The sequence below is a fragment of the Nestor notabilis genome, unplaced genomic scaffold (genome assembly GCF_000696875.1).
Source record: "Nestor notabilis isolate BGI_N333 unplaced genomic scaffold, ASM69687v1 scaffold3121, whole genome shotgun sequence".
Lineage (NCBI taxonomy): Eukaryota > Metazoa > Chordata > Aves > Psittaciformes > Psittacidae > Nestor > Nestor notabilis.
In genome coordinates, this window is record NW_009913244.1 from 49,722 (window position 1) to 61,599 (window position 11,878).

The 11,878-nt window shown below is 41.4% G+C and overlaps 1 protein-coding gene across 1 annotated transcript in view; it reads left to right on the forward strand.

Annotated features, from left to right (window-relative positions):
• ITIH2 (inter-alpha-trypsin inhibitor heavy chain 2) overlaps positions 1–11,878 on the forward strand; it is a 29,207-nt gene that overhangs the window by 870 nt on the left and 16,459 nt on the right. Inside the window, exons 2-9 of the mRNA XM_010023102.1 lie at positions 855–929; positions 5,896–5,931; positions 6,643–6,815; positions 7,509–7,613; positions 7,913–8,075; positions 9,163–9,270; positions 10,620–10,748; positions 11,431–11,547. Of these exons, the coding sequence (XP_010021404.1) occupies positions 855–929; positions 5,896–5,931; positions 6,643–6,815; positions 7,509–7,613; positions 7,913–8,075; positions 9,163–9,270; positions 10,620–10,748; positions 11,431–11,547 (906 nt within the window). The remainder of the gene's footprint in view (positions 1–854; positions 930–5,895; positions 5,932–6,642; positions 6,816–7,508; positions 7,614–7,912; positions 8,076–9,162; positions 9,271–10,619; positions 10,749–11,430; positions 11,548–11,878) is intronic.

Genomic DNA, 11,878 nt, shown 5'->3' on the forward strand with positions numbered 1-11,878 from the left:
GGTGGGAAGCTTTCTTTTCCTTTGCAAGATTAACAGAAGGAATTATGAGCAGGGATATCCTCTTTTTCTTCTTCTGACAGCACTTTTCATGACACAGTGAGATTTTTATCCGGAGTTTGTAATTCCCAGGAAGAATATTACAGACCTGTGGTCCTTCCTAACCATAGACGTTGAATCAGCTTAACAGCAATGTGCTTAAATATTTTAAGTTAATTTTGTCCAAACCTTTGTCTGTATCCTATCATATAAGTTGAAGAGCAACTCATGTACTTAAACTTCTTTATTGCCATAAGTTAAACTTCAAACAACATTTAATTAAGAGTATTGTTGTGGTATAAAAAACACGCTTCTAACCGAATCAGTGCAGCTTTGAACTTGGAAAAGACCTGATGTTCCTTTGCTGTCAATGGGACAGATTTAGTTCTCAGGTATATTAGTATAAAACCAGAGACAATTTCTACTGTTTAAGTAAAAATTCTCTGAACTTTCTGGCTTAAGTGAGACCAGTATCTGAAATGCTGTCATCGCAATGACCAGACCCATCCTGATGATAATCTGCCTCTTGTATTTCAGTGGGTTAAATATTACTCCTTGTTTCAGAAGGAAGGGTTGTAAAATGATGGTAAAGGTCATGATCTCATAGGAGTATGGAGAGCTGGCTGGCCACAGAGGGTGACTGAATGTGTGAGGATCCAGCATTTTGATCTGGGATGGTTTGTGCCTCTGCTCCACATTTACACCGAGGGGAGGTAAATTCCCTTTGGAACTCTGTCAGAGTGATAGTCAACAATAAATCAAGTGATTGATTAAACAGTAAGGGAGCAGCATCACATCTTCCTTTCTTTCTCTTTTAGGAAGTGGAAAACCTGATAGACCTAGAAATTGATGGATTTCCCTCAAGCTCCAAGGCTAGAAATGGCAGGTACCAGGTACAGTACCCAGAAATGCTTCCAAAAATGGGAAGCAAGAATGCCTAGGAGCTCTCTCCAGTTGGCTTGTCCATGTCAAGGGTTGTGGATGTGCAATGAGGTGGGACCAGCAGGTCTTTATGTGCACTGAGACCTCCATATCTCTTGTTGAGATAAGAACTGCCACTATCTTTTATGCAGTACCTAGCACAAGGCTTTGTTCTGTATCTGCGCTCCTAAGGAACATAATACAGATGACAAACAGTGGAGATACTTGTCTCTAACTTCCTGTGGGAAAAAATCCCATTGATACTGGTGATGCTTTTCCATAAGGAAATGGAAAAGGACTTCGGACACTGGCAATGGAGGGTGAAACCTTCCAGTCCTGCAGGTAGTCCATTCATTCATAGTTAACTTGGGTCAAAAGAGTGCAGCACAGTGTCACATGGGTAATGAGCTGGTGGGGCCTGAGACCAGGGAAGAAAACTGGTTTCCAGCATGCTGATGACTTGAGATTATTGTAGTCTGTTGGCTCCTGAAACAGGAACATTTAAAAGAGCATTGCAGCAGTTTTCTTGTGTTTCACACAGTGGTACTTCACAATAATAATCATCATGAAATCTGTTGTCTGAAGGTACTAACTTTTATTACACTGTATGAAAGAAAGGATATCAGAGTGGACCTCATCCTCCACCAAGTTTTGGTGCTGCCTTTCTTGAGCTTGTTCAGTATAATGGAAACAAAAGATCCTCTTGAGTGAAGCTGGATTTCCCAGCATCTTTGACATTAAGTAAACATGTTTCTTCTCTATCTCAAGGCTTTCCTAAAGAGACCTCACACAGAGTGTAAATGTAACTTATTAACACCTAAAACCTCCCTTATGCTGGAAGAAAAATTGGAAATTTCAGCATAAATATGACTCAAGCCAGCTCACATTTGCCAGACCAGTATTTAAATACTTTAATCATGATCTTAGCAGAAACCCTCTCTTCTTCAGGGCACCATTTCTTTCCAACACATCTGTATTATTAGTGCCATATGTATTATGTTGCTTCTGTTCCCCAGCTTTGCAGATACATAGTGGTATAGACTTATACATGCAGTAATTCTCTATTCTACTAATAGTTTCATTATACCAGTTATTTCTTATTCCCATATATTATTTCCCATCTTATACCTGTCAATGCATCTTTGCAAACCAGTAGAACTAAGATTCCAGCTATAGAGTGAACTACTCTTATGTTATAATAAAGTCTTAATAAATGAGATTAAACTGAGCTGTGTGAAACACCTTGAGACAGTAACTCTGGGCCGAAAGCAGGCACATAGTTGCTTAGTGTTAATCACTGTAGGAAGGCTGTCTTCCAAATCACTGGTTTAGCACTATGTTTTTCTACAGTGAGGTCACCAGCCCATTGGCAACAAGACAACAGGACTCGTCTTAGGACCCTACTGATTATCTCTAAACAGAAACAATTGTTTTCTAGGTCCAAATCTTATGAAAAATTGATTTCTAAGACCAGATTCTTGTGAAAAATATTTGCTCCTGAGTAATTCCCAAAATACTGTGTCTCAGGTATGTCAATGGTCCTTGTGACCAAAGAAATAGAGCACCCCATGAGCTGGAATGCAGGTAACCTTGTGAACCTCTATAAGATGGTGCACTGCCGTTATCTCTGTTTCGGAGAGATAGCCTGTGTCTAGACCGGGAGGCAGGATGTTCTGTAGCATGTCCCCTAGTCTTGCTCCTGATTTCTAGCTGTCCAGAGGCAGGTGAGATCACACCTATTTCCTTACTGCTCTGCCTGCTTTCCTCTCCATAAGAACCAGCAAAGCAAGGAAATACGGAAGGAGAGAGGGTGAAATCAAGTGGCTGGAGGGCCCAAAGCTCCCAGCGTAAAAATGCAACCAGAGAGGCCAGGATCCATCTGCAGCACTGTGAAGACAAGCCCTGCCAAGCTTTAGGTTTGAAATTGCTCTTCTTGCCCCTCCCAGTAAGGGCTGTGATCCCCAAAAGGAGTCTGAAGAGGCTGAAATGAAATTGCAGTCTGTTATAAACCGCTTGGGAAATGACTCACACGAAAACAAGTGACTCTATGAGGAAATAGCACCTTGAAGGACTGGGAGGACTTTCCAGGTAGATCTCATCCTTCTTCTAGTTTCTCATGCTGCACATCTGCTTTTTCAGCTTTTTCATGCCCCAGTACAAAAGTAATCTCCTTTGATGTGATGTGACATCTCTGAATCTGCTTTCCTTGTTTTAGTAAGTCACACCTCAGAAGCAGCTTGTGGACTGCAACTCAAAAGCAATGGTAAGCTAGGCATCCCATAGATGAAATAAACCCTGCAATCTCTTGTAATGCATTACCTCTTGTGTTCCTCTCTTAGACACCAGGGCTTCTTCCTCCAGGGACAGGACAGTAGGAGTCAGAGCCAGAAGCCCTGGCTCAAAGTTAGCTTGAAGCAGGCAATATTTTCTTGATGTTAGACTGCAACGTTCATGAACAGTGATTTGAACAAAGATCATTATGGAGGGCTAAATATCTATACCCTGAACAGATGTCAGAACATTAGGCCTCAGTACCTGAAGAGAAATCCCAGCATCTGTCAGACCAGATCCTTAAAACAGCTCCTGAGGCACTTCCTCTCTCCATCCTCGTGAACAATTTGCCACACATCAGATATTGCACAAGATACTGTTTCTACACAGCGCAGGCATAAGTAGATGTGGATGTGGCTCAAAGGCAAGGATCAGCCATGCATCCTTATGCCAGAAAAAGCATGAGTCTCACGTGCCACCGAAGTCCCTACAAAGCCCATGTTCTCAGTAACCACACCAGTGCTCAAGCCTGAAGTATCCACAGCTCTGTCGAGTGGCTGCCTTCTACAACCTTTGAGATCCTGGGCGCTGGACCATCACATGTCTGATCTCTCACAACAACAGTGCAAGTCACTACATGTGCAAGTGTTAAACTCAGGTCTCCATCAGCAGCTCCCCCTTCTCCTCTGCCCTCACAAAAACAAAAAGGAAGCAAACATGGGTGACTTGAAAGCTTTAAGCACCATTTGTAGAGTGAGTAGGAACCCCAAGCTCTTCTGAGAACCAGAAAAGTACTACAATAAAGCAAACCACCTGTGTGCTAAGGTTTTGGTTTCCATCTTCATCTTTTCAGGATTAAATCTGTTTCAGTTAAGGTTGGTTTAGTCTTAATTTGTATTCGTGCTGGTGATGATTCCCGGGCTTAAAACACAACAACAAGGTAGAGGAAACATCATTCTTCACCGTCTGATTCTTTGCCATAGAATCACAGAATGGTTTGGGTTGGAAAGGACCTTAAGATCATCTAGTTCCAACCTCCCCTTGCCATGGACAGGGGTGTCTCACCCTAGACCATGTCACGAAGGCTCTGTTCGACGTCCAGCTCACTGTACAGTGGTGTTTGTGGGCTGTCAGGATGGACTGAGCAAGGATCAATCCACCAGGCTTCCAGATCCTGAAATCCCAGTCTGAATGTTTCAGGTAGGGCTTGTATAGCTAGGAAATAAACCCCTACATTTGTTCTCAGGCAGGCAGAAATCCTGCAGTCTCTCTATCTGGCTTTAAAGTATCCTTAAAATCATCTATTTAAAATGGTCTTTCTATGACATACATCATCTCTTATGCAGCCCAAGGTTTTTCCTAGTAACAGTATATTAATTGGCTTCAAATTACTTTAGCAACTGTATAGTAAATCATATATACACCCTGTGACTAATGTAGTTTTTGTGAGCATCTTCGATGGGTTTGGTCCTCTTGGATTCAAATGCAACTGAAACCTGAGATGGGATTGGTATGTTTTGGTGCATGTTTATAATTTAGCCATCAGTGTCTGAACTAGTCTCCCTTAGTTCCTTCTCATCATCAGTGGAGTTGAATGGCTCAGTTCAATTGCCTACAAACACGTATCTAGCAGTGTCCAAGACATCTTATGGGTGTTAGATACCATGCAAAACCTAGAGGAGCCTCATGGCCTCCTGAAGCTCCAGTTGAAGGCCAGGGGGTACCCACCACCAATGGCACTGGGTACCCACTCCTCTGATCAGTACAGTCAGCATGGTTGAGGGCAGGACTCATTCAACCAAATTGGGGTATCCATTTTCAGATGAAAGGGATCACTCCATTGACCAAGAAGAGCTGAGCTTGCTTAGTTGTGCTGATAACACCAGAGTAGATATCTGCATTAAACAATGCATCTCCCCCTAGAACTAGGTGAGCCAAATCCTATCGCACAATCACTTATGAGGGTTTAAATTCTAGGGAATTAAACAGAATGATTCAAATGGCCACAAGATGTCACCACCTCTTCATAACAGTCTCCAAATGGAACTATCCATAGGGCAGGGGAAAACCCAACTGTCAATGAGCAGTTTCAGCTCTTCTAAGCAGTGCATACAGAACTAATCACGTATATGCAAGTATATAAATGTAATAGCAATTACACAATAGGGGTTTTTATGCAAACATATTGCCTGGTTTACAAAAATGTAAATACATATTCTATAATGTAAATACAGACTCTATAATGGAAATGAAAACCAATTGAGCTAAAAAGGTCTGTGTTTTGAGGTTTCCCCACTTTTCCTAGAAAAAGAAACCAAGTATTTTCCTGTTAAAAGCTGTGGTTTCTGAGTGTGACTTTTTGCCAGCTTGCTTTGCTTCCAGGAAGAATGGTTTTGTTCTGGAAGAGAATGTTTTCTACAAGATATAAGAGACAGAGCAAGACCTTCTGGTTTGGATAGTCTCTAATAGTCACAGCTGGGAGATGACATGCTTCAACATCCCATGTATAAATACATAAAATAAGACTAAAGGAGTATGCACACTGAGAACTCGAATCAATTCACATCGTCTTGGAAAGCAGCTTTGTGTCTGATGCCTGTCTTGAAACAGACACAATCTGTGTTCTTAGCTTTGCTGAAACACGTTCTCCATGTTTTTCTTTTCCAGCGCAGCACATCTGACTGGGGGTATGTTGGAGACCTGGTGAGTTTTTTCCTTCCTCCATGAAAAATAACACTGAACAAAGTCATTTTCTAGTTAACCATTTTTTGGAAATCAATTCTTTTGTTTGCTCAGCCCCTTGTTTTTACTGCGGGTTGGGCATTAACGTCTTTTCTTTAAACAGAGCACTGTTTGCACAATGTTGTTTGTACAACTGCTCGTGGAGGGAGAAGGGTATGGTAAATATGAAGAAATAAGCATCAAAAGTGATTAGACAAACCCAATATCTTAGTATGCCAGTTTAATACTGTTCTCCAGCTGCCATAGTTTAACCATTTACAAGATTAGGTCAATAACCAATGCTTCAGGTCTCCTTTATTTAAGACTTTCATTGTAAATGTAAGCTCTCTTCTACATTGTGTTCAGGATTACTCTGTACCCTTCTATGCACCAATAGAGTCATTCCAAGAACTGCTTGCATGGTCAAAACCGAGAAAAATATTCCAGCTTAATAAATTCCCTCTTTCAGCTGAAGTGTTGTAATGAACTATATTGACATGAGTATCCTGCCACAATTGCCAGGTAAAATAAGGAATTGTACTGAATTTGAGTTCTTGTCCCATGTAGCTGCCATATTGTAAGAAACAGCAGTTGAACAAAAGGCACTGAGACTATGAATGGGGTTGATATTGCCCTCTAGGGCATCTTTTCTTACTGTGTCCTAAATTTATAGAGCCATTTTGTCAAGTACAGGTGGAGGACGATGACAAGATAGGTCTCTACAGCTACAAAGTTCAATCCACTATAACCTCACGGCTGGCCAACACAATGATCCAAGCCAAAATGGTGAATAATGCAAAACGGCCCCAGCACATAGTGTTTGATGTGCAAGTCCCCAAAGGAGCTTTTATTGACAACTTTACTATGTAAGTAGTGGGCAAGTATCAGCTTTGTGCTCTGGCAGGGCTCGAAGTGGTGGGAGGGACTTATCTGTAAAAGCAAAACACCTCTTATTATTTTCCAGTGTAAGTTTAACAGGCTTACTCTTAGAAAAGAAGGGTCAGGTCATCATACTGTCTGTCCATCCATCTGTCCCTCTCCAGTAATTATTGGGCCATTGACCAACATCAACAATATTTGACAAAAGATCAGAAGTCTCAAACAGACCAAGCTTCCACCTCTCTTGTGCAAGTTGGCACCAAATCAAAGGGGAAGGAGAGGGAGACCCAAATTAGAACAGAAAGAAACTAGCTTGGTGCAGTATCCATTCAGAGAGGTAGCAGCCAGCTTGTTGGCCAGGAGACGTGTCCTGGTCCATGTTCCAAAACAGCCATGTTCCAAAACAGGCCAGCCCAAAGAACAGGGAAAGGGTGAATGAGGTGAGGGAGAACAGATCCTCCTTGGAGTATGAGAGTGCTGGTTACTTGAAATGAAAAAGCAGGTAGGGAAAAGATAGAGATCTAGTGGAAACCAGACTTCATTACTTTGGGGTTAAACAAGAGCCTTATTATTTCATTTCCCACCAGCTTAGATTTCGCTGATGTTTTCCTGAAGTGAAGAAACAGTCACTGATTGTAAAGTTGTTTCTTTTGAAAGCTGACTGTGCTTTTCTCTCTCAGGGATGTCAATGGTATAACATTTACCAGCCAAATCCGGGAAAAATCTGAAGCCAGAAAAATGTATGCTCAAGCTAAAGCCAAAGGCAAAGCTGCTGGAATAGTAAGGTATAAAGACTTTGGCATATGGGAATTGTATTGAACTTATTCATAGGAGAACTGAGGGTGACCCATCCCAGGAGGAGGGAGCTCTGAGAAGGAAAATGAGTTGCTATTCAACTATCAAGGACTTAACTTGTGCTTCTGCTTTCAGCTTGATAAAACATTGTGCTAAGAGACAACTGCAGTTCCCAATATAGGCCACAGTTAGAATTGGACCCAGCAAATGCCTAACTCTAAATCAAAATGCAAAGAAGATCTCTTTCTCCTTGTATTTTCTCAAAATAACCCCACAGCTGACTTTTCAGGAGCAATGCCTTGGATATGGAAAACTTCAAAACCGAAGTGAATGTGCCCCCAGGGACAAGGATCCAGTTTGAACTTCACTACCATGAAATGATTCGAAGGAAACTGAGCTCATATGAGCACGTCGTGTCTGTGAAGCCAGGACGCTTGGCAAAGCACATGGAGGTAAAGTAGAGCTGGTGTGTGTAGGCAGCACCCAATGGGTGGCTCCTCACTGAGAAAACAGCCAGGGTTCCTACAGATCCCACAGCGGGACGCTTCATCTACGGCTCCATCCTTCCATATGGGCTTGGTACAAATAAGTCACTTGTAAACCAGAAACCAACATTAAACACTTCAAACCAGGAGTTATGTAGCCACATGAGTGAGGAGCAAATGTGTCCTGCCTCATGCTAACACAGCTGGCTATCTCCTGAATCGTGATCGACTCATGTCAGAACCACTTGGGCAAACAAGCTTTGTCCTATATATACCCTTGTGTAAACTTGCCTTGACTGAAGGGAAACAAACAATATTTGTTATTTATTTGGAACAGTTCTCTTTACAATAATCCCCATTTCGTAGGATAGTGTCTTGTGAGAGCAGACGTTCTCTGAATACAGTCCCTCCACAACTGTCTGCCAGAAGTCTGCCCTCTTTCTTACGCTCATCCAAAGGTGTCCAGACACAAGATACAGGGATAAGTGGGCATTTCCATCCGTACATTCTTACATTCCTGTTTCATAAATGTCTTCTTGAGCTTTCCATGGCTTCAGCACAAGCTGTATATAAAAGTTTGCTGCTCACTGTTCCTTGGTGCAGGCTATGATCTGTTTCAAGCCATGTCCTGCCTCCTCATGAGCTTACTGACTGTTTGGAAACAAAACCAGAAAAAGGCCTTATCTCAGGCTGACAAGATAAAAACTTTACTTTCCAAATCATCTTGGCCATCCAAACAAAAGCAAAAATACTCTCTGTCCTGTCAATAAGATGAGTAGAGAGCGAGAGGACTCATCACCAAGTGTTCCTCCTGGCCTCCCAACCCAAAGCAGCAGCGAGGCAGGGGCACTTCATGCTTCTTTTGTGCTTTCAGCATAAACAATGGTATTCCCTTGACTCCTACCTCACCACTTGCCCCAGTGGGTAAGAGAAAGAGGAAGAATGAGCATTTCCACCACATCCTTTTTATTCTTTGGACATGTGGAGGGTTCATAAGATCCTGGTACAACACTGGCTCTGCTCCTTACTAAATGTCTTCCCTTCCTGCCTTTAGGTGGATGTCCGCATCATTGAGCCACAGGGCCTTCGCTATGTGCATGTTCCTAATTCACTCGGAGATCATTTTGATGGAATCACCACCATCTCCAAGGGAGAGAAAAAGGTAATATTCATAGTCTGGAAGCAGCATGAAAGCTCCAGTTTTCACACTTGCTCCAATGCAGTCATGGCATTTTCCCATACCTGCTGGAAGCATGCAAAAATATGGCAAAAACTATATAATGTCTTTATTACTGATACCTAAATGTATGTACAAGATGCTCAAATACTACAGTGACAGCAATACAGAAACAGTGTCCATCCATCTTTGTGCAAAGCTTTCAATTTTTTTTTATGCTGGAAAGCAATGCACTGAGACTGGTGGATGTGAAAAAGGAAGGTGATGAACAACAAGTGGAAGAACCATTCTGGAATAACTCCATAATCTTAGTTTGGACTGAGGACATCCGCATAAAGACTTATTCTAGGGTTGCTCTATTCCTTAATAGTCTTGCCCTAGCTTTCTCCAGCATAGCTCTTGGCTGTAAGTAAACCCTCCAGCAGTAGAGAGAAGTTTGTCTCAACTTTAAGCAGTGACTCTGGGAGGGTACAATTCTACTCAGTCTTACATAGACATCTAACACACATTATGTGAATCAAGCCCAAAGAATCTGTCTACACTACTATAATAATATATCAGGCAGTGTTGTTTCTTGATAACCAGGCTCAGCCTTATGCCACCCTCACCCACATTCCTAGTTTAACAAATAATTTCAGAGGTGGTGTGTGGCTAAATAATGTCTTATCTCCTCAGGAAACTTCAAGTCATCCAGTCAAACCAGAGACAGAATTCCATAAAGGCTGCATAACCAATCAGGCAGTGTTCAAGGCCAGGCTGGACAGAGCCATGGTGACATGGTCTAGGATGAGGCATCCCTGCCCATGGCAGGAGGTTGGAACTGGATGATCTTAAGGTCCTTTCCAATCCAAACCATTCTATGACTCTATCATGAAAAGGATTCCTAGTACTCAATTTACAGACAAACTGAAAGCTCTTGTTTGTTTGGGGAAAAAAGATCAATTAAAAACCCATTAAAAATGTTGATAAAATTATGGATCGTTCAACCAGTAAAATGTTAAATAAGCCAGCAGATGTCTTACTAGAAATTACAAGATATTGCTTACTAGAAATGGTTTACACATCTCTAATTGAATTATTTGGTGCTCTGGATGGGTCATCTTATTTGTGTCACAGTTGCTACTCCTGAATCAGCACATCCAGGCAAACCTTAGTGCTGTTTTTCTTTTGAAGTGAAAAAGTCCATTTTCCACTTAAACTAAGAGCACAAAGAAAGAAAGAAGAAAAGCATTCAGTAGAGAGAGATATTTCATGAACAGATGAAGTCTTTATGTTTCAATGGTCCACCTCTCACACAGCACCTGACTAACTGCTTCATCACTTCTCATTTCAAGGCTCACGTTTCTTTCAAGCCCACGATGGCTCAACAACGAAAATGCCCCACGTGCTCATCCACAGCCGTAGATGGGAACTTTGTGGTGCAGTATGATGTGAACAGAGAAACCACGGGTGGAGAGCTGGAAGTAGGTGTTTAACTGGGATAGGAGATCAGTGAATTGCTGTCATTAAGCAAACTGTGCTAAATAGACTTCATCGTTCAGGAGAATAAGCGTGAGAAAGCGCTCTGTATCCATTTGAAAGAACAGAGAGATTTTCAGTGGGAAGAATGGATTTACTTAATTTATGACTAAGACATGGTCCTACTTATAGTCAGGAGCCAATTCCTGCCTTATCCAAAAGCAAATGTCTTTTATACCTAGTAGCATTCTGATGATTTAATGCTGGATCAGAAGACAGAGTCATTGGATGTTGTACCAATACATCACAAGGGAACAACCAGAACATCACTGTTTCTATGTTAACATGAAGCAGAATTATGGGGTTGAATTATTATGGACAGAACAGTCTTAAAATGTTTTTCATTCCTTCCTACGCTACTGCATGGCAGTTGTCTGAGACCCAGGCTCTGCTTTCCTTGATGAAAAGTAAAGACTATGGAGTATAAAAGGTATATAAAGGTATATAAAAGGTATATAAAGGTATACAAAAGGTATATAAAAAGTAGAAAAGGCTACAGAACTGTGCAGAGCTGAAAGTTAGAATTGGCCCATGAAAAAGAATAACTTTTCCACTGTTATTGTCTTGAGTTTTCTGACATCTTTGGATGTAGCTCACTTCACTGTGATGTTTCATTTCACTTTGCAGATTTTTAATGGCTATTTTATTCACTTCTTTGCTCCGGAAAATCTTGATCCTCTGCCCAAAAATATTTTATTTGTTATAGACGTCAGTGGCTCAATGTGGGGACTGAAAATGAAACAAGTAAGTGTTTGACCTCTATTGCAAAATGAACCTCCTGCCAGCATTTTCCATGTGCCTTACCATTGGATTCTATAGGAGGCTGGTACTAAGAATTACCAGCTTTACAATTTATCCTACTGAATTTAGAGAATACTTAGTGAACCAAAGACTTCATGATTTTACTCTTCACTTGTAATGCTCCTTCCATGCTGAAAGGAAGAGGTGATGCCACCAGAATATAGATTTTGGCTTTAGATTAAAATTTTAATTGACAGATCACAAAACATTTTACAAAGGCTCTAATCTCACCTCCTGAATCCTGGGAAAGTGCCAGTAGGGAAACACTTTCACT